A 22,058-nucleotide genomic window follows, 5' to 3' on the forward strand; every position below is an offset into this window, starting at 1 on the left:
GGATGTTCAGTTTGAACTGTGTCTACTTGGGATGAGGGCTTTTCGAATACTTCGGCCAGAAGAACAACGTCTGTTATCTGTTTTTCTTCTTGGCTATCAGAATGATCCATCTGGGTTAATGTTTTTTCTGCTACTGGGTGCTGTGCAATGTCCTCAGTTTCCTCTTTCTGTTGTTGGATACCAACTACTTCGGATACTGCTCCTGGGACTTGGACCACTTTGTGTGTTACATCAGCTGTATCTATCTGAGATAAGGGTTCTTCCTCTACTGGTTCACATTCTTCAGCCATTTCCAAGTCTTTGTGACTATCAACTACCACTTCCGCAACTAGTGGTTCTTCTTCGTTTTGCCTTGTTGTGGTTTTTATGGAAGATAGTGTTTTTTCCTGCTCGGACAAAGAAAGATTTGTGGCTACTCCAAGATGACTGAGTGATAGTGTTTGGTTTTGGAAGGTTCCTGCTGCAGTGGTGTCCATATTAGCGTTATTTGCAGGTACGTCTACCGATGGGAATGTTGCGTCCTCTGTCCTCGTTTCAGTTTTTTCCACGTAATCCTTGTTTTTTTCCCCTTGCACGGAAACATCGAAACTTTGTGGGGTATCCTCTTGAGGCGCTTCTGCCAAAATCTTCACTTTGTCTGGTTCTTTTTTGAAAACCTCTTCATCTGAGACATTACCAGATTCTGGTAATGTTCTCTTCGCATGTTCATGAACCTCTTGAAGGATCGGCACATTTTCCTCGTTGGATACTTCCTCAACTTCCAAAACTGCTGAAACATTTTCAAGTTCCTCAACACTTCCGTGACACACATTGGTGACTTCTTGGTCGTCTTTTGTGATCGGGTTAACGTCGACCACTTGTGCTGGAATTCCGGGATTACCCTTGATCAGGGTCGCTGGCAAATGCATCATCACGACCTCGTTGCCTGCCTGTTGCCGCTGGGTTTCCGTTACGGTTTTTGTTTTCTCGGACTCATTTATGAACGTGCTTATGACTTGTTCTTGTTCCGCTGATGTTTTTTCAACTGAAGCAGAGACGTCTTTAAGGTGGCACGTTGTTACTTGCGTAACTAAAGCATGTTCATTCGCTCTGGTCCTCAACTCTGCTTTTCTAAGATCACCTTCTTCGTCCTCTGTTCTGGTTCCCACATCATTCAGGCGCAAGGCGTCAAGATCTCCACAAGATGTTGGAATGACTTCGTAAACAACATGTTCAAATATCTGAGCGGAACTTGTTTCTCCTTTGTCCGGAGATACATGTTCAGCTGCAAATGCGTCCAATTCCTCTGTGATTTCTGGTGTGTGGAATTCTTCTGATCTGAAGTCATCAATGTCAGTATCTGTTTTTTGAGCCTCCACTTCATGAAAGGCAGTCAGAGTTTCTTCTAGCAACGTCTCCTCAGGTTTGTTCTCGGTGGTTGCTTCTTGTCCAGACAAAGTCTTCTCTCCCAGAGTACCTTCTGCCGTAACATCTCTTTGCACTGATTGGACCTTGTTTTCCTTTGATTCGGGGACAGTTCTGTTTGGATTTACTGCTGCCTCATCAATGCTCTCTGGCACTGGACTGTCTTCAGGTGGAGGTTCAAGTTCCTCTTTGATTTGACCTATCGTATTTTCCATGGCAAGAACATCATCTGATATTTCTTCGGATTTAAGCACATCGACTTTCTCCGATTTTAAAATTTCCACTGCTGCTTTGTCTTGGTCTTCTGGTTGGACATTATTTTCTGTCCCAGGCACAGTTCCCTCAATCGGAACACTTCCGTCGTGGTTAGAAGAACGTTCTGATATTTCTTCATCCTCTTCTGCAACAGCTTGCCCTTGTGCAAGTTCAGTTTGGGCTTCAACCGCTGCTTTCTGGTCTTCAACATTGGCAGTCGGAGGAACTTGCTCCTCTTTGGGTTTTTCTAACTTTGCTTCTTCAGATTTAAGTAACCGGACAGTGATTTCATCGGAGTCTGACTGTGTTGATTGGGCTTCAGATGCATCTTCTTCTACCAGAGGCCCCATCTCCTGTAGTTCTACTGCCATTGTCTTCTCCGGTTGAGGGTCGTCTGATACTTCTTTGTCTTGAGTGAAAGGTTCGTGGACTTCATGTGTGTCTTCCACGGCTTCAGTTACTTTGTGTTCTGGAATAAGCTGAATTGTAGCTGCATCCTCCACGTTCTTCTTGTCCTTCATGAGCTCCACACTGAACTCGGTCAGAGTTCTGTCTTTGACTTCAACTTTCACAGTTTCTTCTGCAAACTCGCCTTCTGATGTTTCTTCGTTCCTTTCAACTTCTGCTACTTCTACCTCTTTAGCAAGATTAGTCTGGGATTCATGGTGGTCTTCCTCTGGCTCAACTTTAGTTTCAGTCTCCTCTTTGGGTTCTTCAGTCACATGTTTTTCGGAAAGAATGTCTTCTGATTTGTCGTCAAGTGTTTGGACGTCAACCTCATCTGATTGGAATTTTGTTTCCTGTGCTGCGTTTAATTCCACTTTTTCACGGATAAGTTGAACTTCATATGGATCTGCTGCTTTGGTGTCTTTGATTTCTACCTCAACGTTGTCTTCATCGAGCTGTGCAGTGTCCTCACTGAGGTCTTCTCTTAATGTTTCTTTGGAAAATACTGTTTTTTCCTCTGATTCCATTGCTTGGACATTTGCATCATCTGGTTGGAACTCTCTTACTTCCGCATCTTCTGGCCGCTCCGTATCTTTTTTGGATGCATTCACTGCTTCCTGATCTTGGGTCTCTGCTTCGACATTCATTTCTCTCACTGGTAAAGTCTTCTCGATGTCATCTGATATTTCTTCTTCCTCTCCCGTATGAACTCGTTCTGGTCCAAGTTCAGTTTTGACGACAGACACCGCCTTCTGGTCTTCACTTTCAGGTTCAACCTCTTCCTCTTTTTTGGGTTCTTCTGTCTTTGTTTCTTCTGCAAAGATGGCTTCTTCGGATTTAAGTAATTTGATGTTGATTTCATCTGATTCTGCGTGTCTTGATCCTGCTTGATCGTTTTTGGATGCATCCTTTTCCACAATAGGTCCTGTTTCCTCTTTGAATTCTTCAGCCATTGCATTGTGGGAATGATTGCCGTTTGATTCTATCTCGTCATCAGATTTGTCTGGGTCTTTTACGCCTTCAATTACGTCCTCGTCTTCCTTTATAAGCGTAACGCCGAACTCGGACAGAGGCAAATTTCTGTTTTGGACTTCACCTTTCACAGTGTCTTCCACAAGTGTACCTTCGGACACCGGTTTTTCATCCGCTGTTTGATGGTCTTCTTTTGGCTCAGGTTTGGTTTCAGGCTCTTTGGATTCTTCAGTCAAATGTTCTCCTACAAGAATATCTTCTGGTACTACTTTGTTGTCAAAGGCTTGGACATCAACTTCGCCTGACTCTAATTGTGGTTCTCCTAAAATATTTAGATCCTGAATAAGTTCAAATTCAGGCTCTTTGGATTCTTCAGTCAAATGTTCTCCTACAAGAATATCTTCTGGTACTACTTTGTTGTCAAAGGCTTGGACATCAACTTCGCCTGACTCAAATTGTGGTTCTCCTAAAACATTTAGTTCCTGAATAAGTTCAAATTCAGGCTCTTTGGATTCTTCACTCAAATGTTCTTCTACAAGAATATCTTCTGGTACTACTTTGTTGTCAATGGCTTGGACATCAACTTCGCCTGACTCTAATTGTGGTTCTCCTAAAATATTTAGATCCTGAATAAGTTGAAATTCAGGCTCTTTGGATTCTTCAGTCAAATGTTCTCCTACAAGAATATCTTCTGGTACTACTTTGTTGTCAATGGCTTGGACATCAACTTCGCCTGACTCAAATTGTGGTTCTCCTAAAACATTTAGATCCTGAATAAGTTCAAATTCAGGCTCTTTGGATTCTTCAGTCAAATGTTCTCCTACAAGAATATCTTCTGGTACTACTTTGTTGTCAAAGGCTTGGACATCAACTTCGCCTGACTCAAATTGTGGTTCTCCTAAAACATTTAGTTCCTGAATAAGTTCAAATCCAGGCTCTTTGGTGTCTGTGTCTTCGACTTCGATGTTGTCTTCAGGTAGTGGCATGGTGTCCTCCTGGAGGGCTTCTGTTTCTGTCGTTGCTTCCACATCTTCTGCCGGCTCGATCTCTTGACTTATTTGATTTTTGGATGCATTCACTGTTTGCTGGTCTTGGTCGTCTGGTGCGGCATTTGTTTTTGTCACTGGTGCAGTCTCCTCACCTGGAACAGTTCTTCCTTCAGGGGTGCAATCTGACATTTCAGCATCGTCTTCTGCATCTTCATTGTTTTCATTTTCAACTGCAATCAGTTCCTCATGAACTTTTTCTGAACGTTCACAATCGGCAAAAGAATCCTTGTGAACTTCCAGTTCTGAAAGTTCTGTTGGTGGCTCTGGTTCCTCTGTTAATGCTTCTGAAAGATGCTCTTCTGATGCTCCTGTGACTTCAACTAGCTGGCTAACATCCAGTAGAGCGTCTTGTTCCGCGCCTGGTTCATTTGGTTTAGCGCTAGGAGCTGTTTCCTGTTTGGTTTTTTCTTCAGTATCTTTTGTGTCGTCTTCTAATTCTGCTGATCTTTGCAGCTCCTCGTCCAACGCAGGAGCGAGGTCCTCAAATTCCGGTTGATTAATAGACTTCAGCAAAGATGGCGTATCCTGGTCAAGTTCTTCTTCTTTGTATTCACCTTCTGGACTTGCCAAAATGGAGGCTTCGGTTTGAGTTCCAACGATGTCGAGATTATTTGTGATCATTTCTGTACTTTCGGATAACAAATCTGAAGATCTGCTGACGTCACTCAGGTAGTCCTCATGATCACGGACCTCATTGCAACTGTCCACCCGGTTTAGAGGTTTTGAAGGCCGGGACGGGTCAGCCTCTGTCGCTTCTTCGACTTTCATTTTTGTGGCGACAAAGTCCTCGTTTGGATTCTGATTGGTGGTTTCTGTGGAGCAGGCTTCCACTTTGTGGACAAGCAGTTCAAGTATTTGATCAGAGGCAGAACTGATCAATGGAACCACTTCCGGTGTCGTGGAGATGGTTTCAACCATGAGAAGATCTTCTGATTCAGCAGGAACCGGTGTCATGTCGCCTGATGTTTTTGAAGACTCTGATATCCGGGACAGTACTGAGATCATCTCAGTTTCAGGCTCTGGTGGAGGAAAGGTGTCAGATATCATATCTTCTGCTGCGGGGACGTCTCTGGAAAGTTCTTGGGGGGCTGATGCTGCAGTGGCCATGGTCTTTGTCATCTCGCTTTCCTCGGGAATGTCGCTGAGTTGTTTGCTGATGAACTTTGAAAGTTCATCAGGGACTTGGGCCTCGTTTTCTGAAACATATTGGACTTTGGGGTCTACGGTCAGCAGGTCATCCAAAGGTGGCTCTGGTTCTGCGGCCTGGTCAAGGATGTCTTGGTTGGGTTCATTGGGTATTTGACTCTCGACATCTGTCTCTTTGGCTTTAACATCCGTTTCAACTGTGTCAAATTGGAAGTCGCCAAGAATCAGGTCCTGATCCGCTTCAGTTTCAGGTTCTTCCTGGACTTCCTTTGTGACTGACTTTCTTTTTTTGTGTCCGTGTAAAATATTTGCTGAACACAAGGAGTTTTCAGGACTATCATGACTTACCGGTTTCCTTTTTGGGCTTAGGAGTCTTTTCAAGACATTCCATGGAGACTCTCCATTCCCGTCTGCGGGGATTCCGGCTTGAATGTGGGCAGAGGCTGGAATCTCACCTTTGTCCGGATTGATTTCTGTTGCTTCCACACCGTTGCTGAATTTATCCACGTGATCAGTCCAAGGTGTTTCTTCATCTGAGTCTGACGGTCTGAGACTTCTTCCAGATTCAGCATCCCAGGAAACTGTGGAATCTCTGCGGCTTTCGGTCTCTTCCAGGCTGGGTTGTATCTCCTCCTTTGGGATCAAGGTTTCTGTGTCCTTGTTGTTTAAGCGGGACTGGTTGGAATGCTTCTTTGGAGATAGGAGTTTCTTAAAGGTCGCCCATGCACTCTCTTCCTTTTCCGCCTCGGTCAATTCTGGAAGACTTACATTTTTAGGATTCATTGGCAAATCCGTCGAGGAGAAAACCTGGTCCAACTCCTTTTGTGGTCGTGTTTTATATTCTTCAGACGGTTTCACATCGTTATTTTTTTTGTTTTGTTTCATCAAGAGTTTATTCGGAGAATCGGCTACAACATTTTCTGTCGACATTTTAGCATCAGTGCATGGACCATCGTGGACTTCGGTGTTCTTGGCTTCCCCTTGAACCAGATCCCTGGTACTGTTCTCGTCTTCCTCTGACAAACTCTTTTTCTGAATTCCGGAAAAGAATCCTGTTGTGAAAAATCTTTTAATTGGAGATACGGATACGTCGTCTTGGGTGCTCGATGCCGGGCACTGATCGGACATGGTGTCCAAGTGTGTCCGTTCATGGTCAACGCTGGGTTCGTGTGCTTCTTTGGTCTCAATGTCCTTTAGCGTTCCCTCTGTTTCTCTTCGGGGTGGACATGTTGAATCACTTTTCTGTGTCGGAGTTTGTTCAGTTTTGTCAGAAGCGTCCTCGGCCTCGGCTTCTTCTGTGTTGGTTTCCGGGACGTTTCTTATCTCGGCGTGGTCACTTGAGGTTCGCTTCAATGTGAACATCAAGACAAATTTGCTGAAGAAATTCTTAAAGCTCTCGCTGATGTCGGGATGCTTTTCTTCCGCTTCACCGTCCGCTTTCTGGTTGGCTTTTTTGCTTGATTCGGTCGCCGTGATGTCGTCCGCCTCTTTAGGAGGCTTTTGCAGAACCTCCTCCGCTTGGGAAAGGATGGCTGACTCTGAGAAGGAAGTAGAATTCCATCACACAAGGATTTATTGGTTGGGAATCAAGGAATAGGCGCTCTAGTACCTTGTGAAGGGGGGATGTCGTCCTCACGGAAGCCATCAGCTCCCACTGACGGCCCGTCTGGTTCTCCTCTGTTGCTTTTGAGGAGCTGCAATGAAAATCCATCATGTGGATGAAAATATGAGAACAATAGAAAATACATCCCGTTGATCCTAAAATCAAGTCCTTTATTGAAGTGGAAAACATCCAACTGCCATCTTCGTGCTTGTAGTTTCACGTCTTGTCTTTCCGTGAGCCGCTTGCTGCCTTGTGTCTGATACTTTGTAGCAATGTTACTACATTTTTACCTTTTGTAAAATCAAGTCTTAGTAATTCTATCTGATAAAGCCCGACTCGAACTTTCATTTGATACCTCGTTCACTTCTCCATACCAAATATTAAACAAGGTAGAACCCCATTTCCGCCTCTGAAAAAATGAATTATCCCAATGGTAAGTTGAAATCATGACATAAAAAGTCAGAATTCTGAGATAGAAAGTCGCAATAACAAGATAGTCGAAATAACGAAACAAAAAGTTGAAATTCTGAGACAGAAAGTCGAAGTAACAAGATAGATAGTCGAAATAACGAGAAAGAAAGTCGAAATAATGAGATAAAAAGTTGAAATAATGAGACAGAAAGTTGAAATTCTGAGACAGAAAGTCCAAATAACGAGAGAGAAAGTTGAAATAAGATAAATAGTCAAAATAATGAGATAGAAAGTTGAAATAATGACAAAAAGTCAAAATTCTCAGACAGAAAGTCAAAATAACAAGATAGATAGTTGAAATAACGAGATAGAAAGTCGAAATAATGCGACAAAAAGTTGAAATAATGAGACAAAAAGTCGAAATTCTGAGACAGAAAGTCGCAATAACAAGATAGTCGAAATAACAAGATAGAAAGTCGAAATAATGAAACAAAAAGTCAAAATTCTGAGACAGAAAGTCGAAATAACAAGATAGATAGTCGAAATAACGAGAAAGAAAGTCAAAATAATGAGATGAAAAGTCAAAATTCTGAGACAAAGTCGAAACAAGATAGATAGTCGAAATAACGAGATAGAAAGTCCAAATAATGAGACAAAAAGTCGAAATTCTGAGACAGAAAGTCGAAGTAACAAGATAGTCAAAATAATGAGATAAAAAGTTGAAATTCTGAGAAAAAAACGAGACAGAAAGTTGAAAAAAACGAGACAGAAAGTCGAAAAAACGAGACAGAAAGTCGAAAACGAGACAGAAAGTCGAAAACGAGACAGAAAGTTGAAAAAACGAGACAGAAAGTTGAAAAAACGAGACAGAAAGTCGAAATAACGAGACAGAAAGTCGAAATAACGAGACAGAAAGTCGAAATAACGAGACAAAAAGTCGAAATAACGAGACAAAAAGTCGAAATAACGAGACAAAAAGTCGAAATAACGAGACAAAAAGTCGAAATAACGAGACAAAAAGTCGAAATAACGAGACAGAAAGTCGAAATAACGAGACAGAAAGTCGAAATAACGAGACAGAAAGTCGAAATAACGAGACAGAAAGTCGAAATAACGAGACAGAAAGTCGAAATAACGAGACAGAAAGTCGAAATAACGAGACAGAAAGTCGAAATAACGAGACAGAAAGTCGAAATAACGAGACAGAAAGTCGAAATAACGAGACAGAAAGTCGAAATAACGAGACAGAAAGTCGAAATAACGAGACAGAAAGTCGAAAAACGAGACAGAAAGTCGAAAAAACGAGACAGAAAGTCGAAAAAACGAGACAGAAAGTCGAAAAAACGAGACAGAAAGTCGAAAAAACGAGACAGAAAGTCGAAATAACGAGACAGAAAGTCGAAATAACGAGACAGAAAGTCGAAAAAACGAGACAGAAAGTCGAAAAAACGAGACAGAAAGTCGAAAAAACGAGACAGAAAGTCGAAAAAACGAGACAGAAAGTCGAAAAAACGAGACAGAAAGTCGAAAAAACGAGACAGAAAGTCGAAAAAACGAGACAGAAAGTCGAAAAAACGAGACAGAAAGTCGAAAAAACGAGACAGAAAGTCGAAAAACGAGACAGAAAGTCGAAATAACGAGACAGAAAGTCGAAATAACGAGACAGAAAGTCCAAATAACGAGACAGAAAGTCCAAATAACGAGACAGAAAGTCGAAAAAACGAGACAGAAAGTCGAAAAAACGAGACAGAAAGTCGAAAAAACGAGACAGAAAGTCGAAATAACGAGACAGAAAGTTGAAATAATGAGACAAAAAATCGAAATTCTGAGACAGAAAGTCGAAATAACAAGATAAGAAAGTCAAAATTCTGAGAGAAAAATCATAATTTTGACTTTCTTATCTCAAAATTTCGACTTTTTAATCTGCTAATTTTGATTTACCATTAGGATATTTTTTTCAGTGGAGAAACGGGTTTCCATTCTTTTTAGTGTGTAAATGAAGGCATTGGTTAATCAGGTGGCGCCCCCTATGGTTTGTGCTCACAATGCTTTGGAAGCTATGCCACCGGGGGCCAATTTTTTTTCATCGTCTTACTACAAAAATATGATTTAACCAAACACAAAAAATGACAGCAGAAATGGAAAAATAAACCATCCAAAAATGAAGTCAAAATAATTAGTAATCTAACAAGAAAAAGTAACATTTTAGTTGTATAAATTTGAACTATTAAAGAAAAAAATATTCAACATTTTTCTGCTGTAATATGAAAAACAAAATAAAGTTGTAATATCTGGAAAATTAGGTTGTGGGAAAAGTGAAAATATTATGGGAATGAAGTCAAAATATGACTTCATTAAGTTTGGATATAAGTAATATAATAATAATATTATAATAATATATAAGTTTGGAAAGAAAAAAAAGACGAATATCTTCTTAGCGTATTTACATATTTACAAGTTGCGTTCAATGCCCCGGAAAGTACCTCCTCACTGCGTCGTCGCACATCATCCATTGCAGCGGCAACGGTATCCTGGGCGCTCTCCCTCGGTGCTGACTGCGTGTCTCCCATCCTCCGTCAGAGGTTCAATCACCCCCCCCCCCGCCCCCCCGCCTGTTCCAAACAACCAAAACAAGGTTGAAGTTCTCCTCCTAACAGATTCCCTTGGGGGCGGCAGCTCCTCCTGGCTGCGGTGAGAACAGGACTCAAGTGGAGCAGCTTGGATGTGGACAAGTCCTTTTGGACATCACACCCCCTCGCCCCCCCCACTCACACACACACACACACACACACACACTAACTGCAGGGGTCACATGAAGCTAATGAGCCTGTATCACGCTCCTCTGCTGGCATTGAAGTTGATTCCCCGTTTCGTACGTTTGGAATCAAAGCGAGGAGAGGAGGCACACGATTGCCAATGCAAACGTCCTCGTCATCCGACGCCATTCAACGTCCGCGAGATGTCAACACGAGGCCTCCTTAGATGTTGATTGGCTGCGCTCACAAATGATTTGGATTGCATCTGCTGTTAGTCTGACCAGTTAACCAGTTTATTTGTGCTCCGGTTGCACCGACACAGTCTCTCCACGGCCATGAGTGAGGACGAGGGGCACTCATGACTCATGTCGAAATAATGACTTAAAAAGTTGAAATTCTGAGATAGAAAGTCAAAATAATGAGATAAAAAGTCAAAATTCTGAGATAAAAAGTCAAAATGAGATAAAAAGTCGAAAATTCTGAGATAAAAAGTCAAAATAATGAGATAAAAAGTTGAAATTCTGGGATAGAAAGTCGAAAAAATTTGAAATAATGAGAAATGATAGTCGAAATTCTGAAATAGAAAGTGGAAATTATGAGATAGAAAGACGGAATAACGATAAGAAATTCTGAGATAGAAAGTCATAATGAGATAAAAAGTCTAAATCTTGAGATAAAGTTGAAATTTTGAGATAAGAAAGTAAAAATTTTGAAGTAAAGTCAAAATTATGAGATAGAAAGTTGAAATTCTGAGATAGAAAATGGAAATGAGATAAAAAGTCAAAATAATGAGATAAAAAGTTGAAATTCTGGAATAGAAAGTCGAAAAAATTTGAAACAATGAGAAATGATAGTCGAAATTCTGAGATAAAAAGTCGAAATAACGAGATAAAGTCAAAATTCTGAGATAGAAAGTTGAAATTCTGAGATAGAAAATGGAAATAATGAGATAAAAAGTCAAAATAATGAGATAAAAAGTTGAAATTCTGGAATAGAAAGTCGAAAAAATTTGAAACAATGAGAAATGAGAAATTCTGAGATAAAAAGTCGAAATAACGAGACAAAGTCAAAATTCTGAGATAGAAAGTCTAAATTTTGAGATAGAAAGCCATAATAATGATACAAAGTTGAAATTGAGATAAAAAAGTCGAAATTATGAGATAAAAAGTTGAAAGTTTGAGATAAGAAAGTCAAAATTCTGAGATAGAAAGTCATAATAATGTGATATAAAGTCAAAATTCCGAGATGAAAGTCGAAATAACGAGATGAAGTCAAAATTCTGAGATAGAAAGTCTAAATTTTGAGATAGAAAGCCATAATAATGATAAAAAGTCGAAATTGTGAGATAAAAAGTCGAAATTATGAGATAAAAAGTTGAAAGTTTGAGATAAGAAAGTCAAAATTCTGAGATAGAAAGTCGTAATAATGAGATAAATGTCGAAATTTTGTGATAAAAAGTCAAAATTATGAGATGAAAAGTTCAAATAAGATAAAAAGTTGAAATAATGAGATAAAAAGTGTAAATTTTGAGATAAAAAAGTCCAAATTCTGAGATAGAAAGTCATAATAATGTGATATAAAGTCAAAATTCCGAGATGAAAGTCGAAATAACGAGATGAAGTCAAAATTCTGAGATAGAAAGTCTAAATTTTGAGATAGAAAGCCATAATAATGATAAAAAGTCGAAATTGTGAGATAAAAAGTCGAAATTATGAGATAAAAAGTTGAAAGTTTGAGATAAGAAAGTCAAAATTCTGAGATAGAAAGTCGTAATAATGAGATAAATGTCGAAATTTTGTGATAAAAAGTCAAAATTATGAGATGAAAAGTTCAAATAAGATAAAAAGTTGAAATAATGAGATAAAAAGTGTAAATTTTGAGATAAAAAAGTCCAAATTCTGAGATAGAAAGTCATAATAATGTGATATAAAGTCAAAATTCCGAGATGAAAGTCGAAATAACGAGATAAAAGTCAAAATTCTGAGATAGAAAGTCTAAATTTTGAGATAGAAAGCCATAATAATGATAAAAAGTCGAAATTATGAGATAAAAAGTTGAAAGTTTGAGAAAGTCAAAATTCTGAGATAGAAAGTCGTAATAATGAGATAAATGTCGAAATTTTGAGATAGAAAGTCAAAATTATGAGATGGAAAGTTCAAATAAGATAAAAAGTTGAAATAATGACATAAAAAGTGTACATTTTGAGATAAAAAAGTCCAAATTCTGAGATAGAGTCATAATAATGTGATATAAAGTCAAAATTCTGAGATGAAAGTCGAAATAACGAGATAAAAGTCAAAATTCTGAGATAGAAAGTCTAAATTTTGAGATAGAAAGCCATAATAATTATAAAAAGTCAAAATTCTGAGATAAAAAGTTGAAATAATGAGATAAAAAGTGTACATTTTGAGATAAAAAAAGTCCAAATTCTGAGATAGAGTCATAATAATGTGATATAAAGTCAAAATTCTGAGATGAAAGTCGAAATAACGAGATAAAAGTCAAAATTCTGAGATAGAAAGTCTAAATTTTGAGATAGAAAGCCATAATAATGATAAAAAGTCAAAATTATGAGATAAAAAGTTGAAAGTTTGAGAAAGTCAAAATTCTGAGATAGAAAGTCGTAATAATGAGATAAATGTCGAAATTTTGAGATAAAAAGTCAAAATTATGAGATGGAAAGTTCAAATAAGATAAAAAGTTGAAATAATGACATAAAAAGTGTACATTTTGAGATAAAAAAGTCCAAATTCTGAGATAGAGTCATAATAATGTGATATAAAGGCAAAATTCTGAGATGAAAGTCGAAATAACGAGATAAAAGTCAAAATTCTGAGATAGAAAGTCTAAATTTTGAGATAGAAAGCCATAATAATTATAAAAAGTCAAAATTCTGAGATAAAAAGTTGAAATAACGAGATAAAAAGTGTAAATTTTGAGATAAAAAAGTCCAAATTCTGAGATAGAAAGTCATAATAATGTGATATAAAGTCAAAATTCTCAGATGAAAGTCGAAATAACGAGATAAAAGTCGAAATGATGAGATAAATCGAAATAACGAGCTAAAAAGTAGAAATGATGATAGTGTGATTTCTGACTTGAACGTGTAGTAATTTGTTGCGTTGTACTGCGTGTATTTTAGGATTTCCTAATCGGACAAAGTCTTAGAAGGTGTAAAACGTAGAAAATGCGTGTAATTATTGATGATGCATGTAAACATTGAGAAGTATACAGTGCAATCCAAAGTTGTTATTGTACAATACTATTTTTTTTGTACAAAATACTTGTAATAATTGTACAATACTATTATATGATACTTCAAGGTCCATCCTTCTCCTGCTGCTCTCAAATGGAAGTCAACTGACCAAAACACAACTAATGTGATTAAAGTGGGAGGGGTGCAGAGAAAAGCATGTTGTGGTATTTTTCTCAGGGGGGGGGGGGCGGCCAAGACCGTGGCCAATGTTGTCATCACGATATGCGGATATGAAATATCAGCAACATCTTATGATTGACTTGAAATGGCGGCGACATTGAGGACACGTTGGGAAAATGCACGGAGCAGAGAACCCATGACTGAAATTCATCATAATATGATTTGCTACGGTGTGTGTGGGGGAGGGGGAGGGGTTGGGGGGGGGGGGGGCAACAGCGTCACACTTAAAAGGGTTAGAAGGCCGTTAATTGGAGTCACTGCATGGCTAACAGGAAACAGCTGATGTTTACGAAGTACAGTGAAGTACTCCTGGGATCACATGCAAGGGCAAGAAATGATTCACAGGGCACATATAGACAAACAACCATTCACACTCACATTCATACCTATGGACAATTTGGAGTGGCTAATTAACCTAGCATGTTTTTTGGAATGTGGGAGGAAACCGGAGTACCCGGAGAAAATCCACGCATGCACGGGGAGAACATGCAAACCGAGGGTGGAATTGAACCCTGGTCTCCTAGCTGTGAGGTCTGCACGCTAACCACACGACCGCCGTGCCTTAACCACATTATTTCCGACTAAACTGACAGGACTGGATTTAACTTTTACCGAGCACAATATTAGCATATCATCATCACACAAACTACAAAATATTATTGGCAATATTATTGTTGAGATGAAAATAACCATGATTGTAATGAAATATATGCACATCCTTTCAAATGCAATATACTTTAATTTCTCAGGATTTTTTTTTTAACCATTGTTTTTGTAATATGTATCTTACATTAGAGTAATATATTACATTTAGTATACTGTAACATGAGTGGAAACAGTGCCATCATGTGGTGGAAGTATCAATTGCACAAAACAGCATACAGTCAACATCTTCATTGATTGGTAGTTTAATGGGTTTTTTTTATTATTTATTATTTTGTTTTATTGTTATTATTGTTATTTAACAATAATAAACAATAGCACAGGAAGCTAATGTGTATATGTATGAATTGACATCATTTGTGAGTTTTAAAAATGACAATTCAAATTCACCAAATTATTAATGAAGCTCATTCCTACATGAAAAATGCTCGACAATTTAAGCGTATCCCAGTATCATATCCCAGTATGATATCCCAGTAAGCGCATCACCCTCTCCGTCGTACAAACACGCACACACATCTTCATCATCAAGTATCTGACTGGGTGTGTTTATAGTAGACCTTGGTTAGGGCCGACTCTAACTGAAACAGTCTCTAACCCAAGTTGTTTTTCCCAATTTTGAATTAATTTGCTGTCATTTTTTAAATTAATTTTCCAATTAATTTGCTCCAGAAAAGCCAAATGTTAAAATCTTTATTAAATAAAAAAAAAAAAACGTTAATACTTTTTATACTATACAATTATAGTTTACCATCTACTAGTAATCATTAGTATTCGTCAGGAAGAGCATCCAGCATCCCCAGACGGGCAAGTCTCGGTCGGCATAGAGCAGGGGTCTCAAACTCAATTTACTTGGGGGCCACTGGGGCTAGGGTCTGGGTGAGGCTGGGCCGTATCAGGTTCTCCAAAAAAAAAAAAAAACGCATTTATTAAAAAACAAAAAAATTTATAAACTTTGCTTTTGTTCCGATTTTCTACAATAAAAGCTCTGATAAAACATTCCACTGTTCTCATATATCTTACTTTTTATTTTTCTACACAAAATAAGATGAAAAATAAATAAATCAAGAATAAAGAAAATCAATCAGTAATAAATAAATATAATAATAATAATAAAAACTTAAGAAACCACATATAGTTGGCGGGTAGACAAATGATTTTTTTCAGATTAAAATGAACAAAGCATTATTAGAGCCCTGTAGACATGACAAAACACGACTATAGTCACATTTATACTCTTTTTATTTACAACATATTGCGCAACTGCAGGGTCTTGAGACACATGCTAACTCGCAAACTAGAGAGCTAGCGACCTAAACGGTAGCCTTCAAGTTATTTCCTTTCAACTTAAATAGCCAAAAACTTACCACTTCCACACGGATAGGGAGGATAACTATTAACAGTTATTTAACCTTTAACATGAACATTAATCAAAGGTAGTAATAATTTTTTCTGGGTACATGATACCATACAGCATCCATATCAAACATTAAACTTTCATATCAAAGCGGGGCCTCAAACTAGGGCCGCGTGTTTGAGACCCCTGGCATAGAGGAATTGATTGAAGGTTGTTTGGATGAGATGTGGAAACCCGACGGTCCACTCATGAGTGGATGCCCTGAGGTTACAGTCAACATGCAAAGTGTCAACAAGAAAGATGTCATCCATGTTGGTTTTCTTTGGAAAAGGCACTTTTGTCACTCTGCGGTCGTGTCGCCGTTTCCCTTGCCGATGATCTTGATGCACTTGCGGTAGCAGCTCACGATGCGCGTCTGGCCCAGCTTAAACGCCATGGACATGATGGCCATCCCGGCGATGATGAAGAGCGAGGTGAGCATGAAGTACTTGGGATGGTGAGGCACCAAGTCTCCAAAACCGATGGTGGTCAGGGTGATGAAACAAAAGTAGTACGGATCAAAGCCTCTGAACTCTTTCTCCCAAATGGGCATGATCAAACCTCCGAGGAGAATGTAAGCAAAGACGATGAAAAGAATCAACACAAACGGGACCTTCAGCTGTTCCATGCTATCCCCCAACCCTGTGAAATCCCAGATGGCAAATCCGGTGGGAAGAGGCGGCAGGCGGTTCAGTTCCGGACAGGAAAGGCTCCTCAGCAGGGGGCTCTTCCGAAGTAGATTCTCCCTGGCGAGGATCTTCTCAAAGATGTCTTTATTATTTTGGAGCTGCATGGAATTGTGCTTCACGTCCACTTGGCTCTGCAACACTTCCCGCATGTCCAGCAGTTCCCGGACCACCACGTCACGGCTGAAAACGGTGACGCCGTCTTCTACGGTCCACTGGTTTGAATCCCTCGCTTTCATACGGGCCCTCAGTGACGGCCAAGTGTGGGAGCGGAGAACTTTGAAGAAGGCGTGAATGCTGACATACGCTCTGTACATCAGCATAGCCAGGAAGTCGCCAACGTCCAGAATGACCAAAAGCATCAGTGGGATGCCCACCATGGCGTACAGCACGCACACCACTTTACCGGACAGGGTCACCGGGTAGATGTGGCCGTAACCTGCAAAGGAAATGGTCATGGTCATGGTATTGGTCATGGTCATGGTCATGGTCATGCTAATGCTAATGGTTTAATTTCATTTGAACATGCATCAGATTACAATTGAATGCATCACATAATCAGTTCCCAGTTCCACATGTCCAAAAGGAGTAGGAAGAAGCAAAGCTTATTAAATCCTACCCCTCCATCTGGTACTTTTACAATCACTAACTCTTACATTTGTTCACTTCCTGCTTTCCTAATATAGTTTTTTTTTAATAATTTTTTTTTATTTTTAAAAAAATAATTTATTATTGTAACTGTTACATTTGTTCACTTCCTGCTTTCCTAATATAGTTATTTTTAATATTTTTTTTTATTTTTAAAAAAATAATTTATTATTGTAACTGTTACATTTGTTCACTTCCTGCCTTTTTAATTTAATCGAGTCCAATCCATCTGGTACTTTTACAATCACTAACTGTTCACTTCCTGCTTTCCTAGTATAGTTTTTTTTTTTTAATAATTTTTTTTGAATAATTTATTATTGTAACTGTTACATTTGTTCACTTCCTGCCTTTTTAATTTAATTTAATTTAATCCAGTCCAATCCATCTGGTACTTTTACAATCCTTAACTGTTACATTTGTTCACTTCCTGCTTTCCTAATATAGTTAAAAAAAAAAAATTAAATAATTTATTATTGTAACTGTTACATTTGTTCACTTCCTGCCTTTTTAATTTAATTTAATCCAGTCCAATCCATCTGGTACTTTTACAATCAGTAACTGTTACATTTGTTCACTTCCTGCTTTCCTAATATAGTTAAAAAAAATTTTTTTTAATAATTTATTATTGTAACTGTTACATTTGTTCACTTCCTGCCTTTTTAATTTAATTTAATTTAATCCAGTCCAATCCATCTGGTATTTTTACAATCAGTAACTGTTACATTTGTTCACTTCCTGCTTTCCTAATATAGTTAGTTTTTTTAATAATTTTTTTTTTTAATAATTTATTATTGTAACTGTTACATTTGTTCACTTCCTGCCTTTTTAATATAATTGAAAACATTTTTTTAATACATTTTTAACATTTTAAAAATATTTTAATTTAACTTTTTTTTGTCCCGTACCGAAGTAGGCGGGACAAGAGGCTTTTATTGCAGGTTTGAATTATATCACGACAGACACAATAATCCCTAAAACTCAATGCAGAATACCTGACGTCAGTTTCCGGAAGCGGAACACATTCATAGCGACGCACGCTATCATATTTTGTGGATACGAGTTCGTCAGAGTCAGCCAAGAGTCAGACTGAGGACTTCACGCAGATGCTAACGCTCGTTGTCAGCGGATAAATGCTGACTTTAGACGTCCACGGGGTGAAGGATGCACTTTGCGATGGTGCAGCGTCGCGCAGCAGCGACCGCACAAACGTCGGTTGTGAAGAGCTGAATTAAGTTGACATCCGACGCAATAAGCATCTAACCTCCAACGCACTCAGAAGCTTTTTGTGGGCCTGTAAAAGCATTCTCATCTCCTCTTTCTGCCATGCGCTTCCTGTTGCCGTCTCCATTAGCCATTAGCCATTAGCCACTAGCCATTAGCCATTAGCCTGCTGCTTCACTCATGCTGACACCGAGCGTAACAGACTCACGTCTTGCTCAACTTTCCATGCAGACGGTAAAACGAGAAGGACCAAATCATTCAGTTCAATTTAACGACTAGTTGAATTTAAGTACGGGACTTCTAACGAGCTGAGCTGCACTAATTCCGGCATGGATGGCATTCACAGTGGAACGACGGGATGGACGTTGGACGGAGAAGTTGTAGATGGAATTCCCCACTCTTTGTAATGTAGATGCATATGTACATACTATATGTCATGTGTATACTCCAGTGTGACTTATGTATGTTTTTTTTCTACTCCGGAGCGACTTATAGTCCAGAAAATACAATAAATAAACCCGCAAAAAATGCAACTTATGTATGTTTTTTTTTTCTACCTAATTATGCATTTTTGGCTTTGTACTACTTATACTCCAGAACGACTTATAGTCCAGAAAATACGGTAAATAAACCTGCAAAAAATGCGACTTATACTCCAGTGCGACTTATGTATGTTTTTTTCTACCTAATTATGCATTTTTGGCCTTGTGCGACTTATATTCTGGAGCGACTTATAGTCCAGAAAATACGGTAAATAAACCCGCAAAAAATGTGACTTATACTCCAATGCGACTTATGTATGTTTTTTTCTACCTAATGATGCATTTTTGGCCTTGTGCTACTTATATGTACTTTGGAGTAACTTATAGTCCAGAAAATACGATAAATAAACCCGCAAAAAATGCGACTTATGTATGTTTTTTTTCTACCTAATTATGCATTTTTGGCCTTGTACTACTTATACTCCAGAAGGACTTAGTCCAGAAAATACGGTAAATAAACCTGCAAAAAATGCGACTTATACTCCAGTGCGACTTATGTATGTTTTTTTTTCTACCTAATTATGCATTTTTGGCTTTGTACTACTTATACTCCAGAACGACTTATAGTCCAGAAAATACGGTAAATAAACTCGCAAAAATGCGACTTATACTCCAGTGCGACTTATGTATGTTTTTTTCTACCTAATTATGCATTTTTTGCCTTGTGCGACTTATATTCTGGAGCGACTTATAGTCCAGAAAATACGGTAAATAAACCCGCAAAAAATGCGACTTATACTCCAGTGCGACTTATGTATGTTTTTTCTACCTAATTATGCATTTTTGGCCTTGTACTACTTATACTCCAGAACGACTTATAGTCCAGAAAATACGGTAAATAAACTCGCAAAAATGCGACTTATACTCCAGTGCGACTTATGTATGTTTTTTTTCTACCTAATTATGCATTTTTGGCTTTGTACTACTTATACTCCAGAAAATACGGTAAATAAACCCGCAAAAATGCGACTTATACTCCAGTGCGACTTATGTATGTTTTCTTTCTACCTAATTATGCATTTTTGGCCTTGTGCGACTTATACTCCGGAGCGACTTATAGTCCAGAAAATACGGTAAATAAACCCGCAAAAAATGTGACTTATACTCCAGTGCGACTTATGTATGTTTTTTTTCTACCTAATTATGCATTTTTGGCTTTGTACTACTTACACTCCAGAAAATACGGTAAATAAACCCGCAAAAAATGCGACTTATACATCAGTGCGACTTATGTATGTTTTTTTCTCTATCTAATTATGTATTTTTGGCCTTGTGCGACTTATACTCCAGTGCGACTTATGTATGTTTTTATCTACCTAATGATGCATTTTTGGTCTTGTGCGACTTATGTATAGTCCAGAAAATCCGGTGTTTATTTTTGAAAACCCTGATGGAGCGAGTGAGCAATAATTGAACGGAGGGACAGCCCAAATTGGCATAAAGTGTATTGGTATGCAATGTGCGGCACCCGCGAACCCCCCCCCCCACTACCTTGCTGATGAACAAGTGAGGAAGACATCAGGTCTCACTTACCAACTGTTGTGAAGACAGTGCAGCAGAAGAACAAGGAGCCAGCAAAGGTCCACTTGTCGGGTTCTTGGAGCCATACGGTCTTGAATTGATCTCGCATCGTGTGCTCCACTTCCTCCACAATATTTTGGTGGCTGTATGACGAGTTATCTGAAGTGAAAGACAATACATCATTCAGGGTTTGGGCATTGGGTAGCATTTGGGAATATTCGGCCCACGTACTGGTAAGGTTCTGGACACGCCAGATAACGCGTCCCAAGAAGTTGTGGTATTCCAGCTTGGTGGGGGACGTGATGCCTCCTTCGATGTACTGGAACAAAAGTGCTCCCAGCACGGCGTACAAGACCAGGGACAGACACAAGATCAGGTGAGGGAACAGCCTCCACAGCCGGGCTTTGCATTTCTTCGACTCTTCCGACACTTTTTTTGCTTCCTTCATTTTGGCCCTCCTTCGCCGTCGCCCTCTTCTTTTGCTCCGCTGCCCAGCCGAGCTGCTTGCCTTGATGCTATGCAAATGTGCTCTGGGTATGCTCACGCACACACACACACACACACACACACACACTCCATCTTCCACATGCCTTCTAACACAGCACAGACGCCCCCAGGGGATATGCACCATGTTCTTAAGTGTATACTGTTTGCTTGTGGTGCAGGAAGAGCATGACACGGCACTCGCTGACAACTTGGACACCCACTTTTAAAAAAGGTAGGGTACACCCTGGACTGGTGGGCGACAATCGCAGTCACATTCATACCCATGTACCATTTAGAGTCTGCTCATTCATTAGGTCATCCTAGGTCATTGCCATGTGGGGAGGGGTACTTTCATGCTCCCCAGCAGTCACAATAACAATGGAGTAGGTACACAAGGGTGCGTGCTGCCCACCCCCCACGGAGCAGACGTTCATGCCTCCCCGAGCCAGGGAGTTGGAATGGGGTGCTGGCTTTTTTTTCCCCGGCCTTGGGGGCGGCATTGGGCCCGCTGTGTAGCCCCCGGTGGCAATCTGCCCTTGTATGGTGTGGTCTTTCACCAGTAGCAGGGACTGGTTGTCCTCCAACCTGCCTGTTTCTAGTCTGGGGTGGGTGTCGGAGGGGGTGGCGGGGGAAACCCCCGTGGAGCCACGCCCCCCAAGCTTCCTTTCAGCATTCACACATATGTTCTTTTACTCGGCCATTTTCCTCTATCTTCTTATTCTGCCTATTTTTTTGGTTGCTGAGTACTCCTTTATTTCTTAGCCAATTCAAAGTAAACGTAAGTAAACTCAGTACAGGAGCGTAATCAGCATTTCCACCAATACAGACGATGACAAAGTGTACTCATTTCATACTCGTATCCGTAATCAATACTCCTTTTAAAGACTATACGGCTAATCCCTAATAAACATCAAATCAATTCTACGTAAAAAAGGGAAAAATATCTTACAATTTTAAATCTGTTGAGAATGTAAGGGCAGCTAAGACAAAAAATCTGATCTGTGTGGTCACTATGCTAACCATTGATCCGCCGAGCTAACCGCCGATCCGCCGTGCTAACCGCCGATCCGCCGCGCTAACCGCCCAACTAACCGCCGATCCGCCGCGCTAACCGCCGATCCGCCACGCTCACCGCCGATCCGCGGCGCTAACCGCCCAACTAACCGCCGATCCGCCGCGCTAACCGCCGATCCGCCACGCTCACCGCCGATCCGCGGCGCTAACCGCCCAACTAACCGCCGAGCCGCCGCGCTAACCGCCGATCCGCCGCGCTAACCGCCGATCGGCCGCGCTAACCGCCGATCCGCGGCGCTAACCGCCCAACTAACCGCCGATCCGCGGCGCTAACCGCCCAACTAACCGCCGATCCGCGGCGCTAACCGCCCAACTAACCGCCGATCGGCCGCGCTAACCGCC

The 22,058-nt window shown here is 39.8% G+C and overlaps 1 protein-coding gene across 1 annotated transcript; it reads right to left on the minus strand.

The window, feature by feature from the left end:
• Nucleotides 1-15,305: 15,305 nt before the first annotated feature.
• kcnk18 (potassium channel, subfamily K, member 18) lies at nt 15,306-21,682 on the minus strand. Its single transcript, XM_058057588.2, has 3 exons — nt 20,388-21,682; nt 20,169-20,315; nt 15,306-16,663 (listed from the first exon to the last, which is right to left on the minus strand). The coding sequence occupies exons 1-3, from the start codon at nt 20,785-20,787 to the stop codon at nt 15,840-15,842; spliced, it is 1,371 nt and encodes a 456-aa protein (XP_057913571.2). The 5' UTR covers nt 20,788-21,682; the 3' UTR covers nt 15,306-15,839.
• Nucleotides 21,683-22,058: the final 376 nt, after the last annotated feature.

This window comes from Doryrhamphus excisus, linkage group LG19 (assembly GCF_037039965.1).
Source record: "Doryrhamphus excisus strain RoL-2023G ecotype Guam linkage group LG19, RoL_Dexc_Guam_v1.1, whole genome shotgun sequence".
NCBI classification, from domain to species: Eukaryota; Metazoa; Chordata; class Actinopteri; order Syngnathiformes; family Syngnathidae; genus Doryrhamphus; species Doryrhamphus excisus.

What these genes read in the sequence shown, in the direction of transcription:
- kcnk18 (XM_058057588.2), bottom strand. Translation starts at nt 20,787, where the DNA reads ATGGTGCATATCCCCTGGGGGCGTCTGTGCTGTGTTAGAAGGCATGTG. An exon ending in GCGTGTCCAGAACCTTACCA is followed by an intron (nt 20,316 to 20,387) that starts GTACGTGGGCCG and finishes CTTTCACTTCAG; the next exon opens with ATAACTCGTCATACAGCCAC. An exon ending in CACTGTCTTCACAACAGTTG is followed by an intron (nt 16,664 to 20,168) that starts GTAAGTGAGACC and finishes TTTCCTTTGCAG; the next exon opens with GTTACGGCCACATCTACCCG.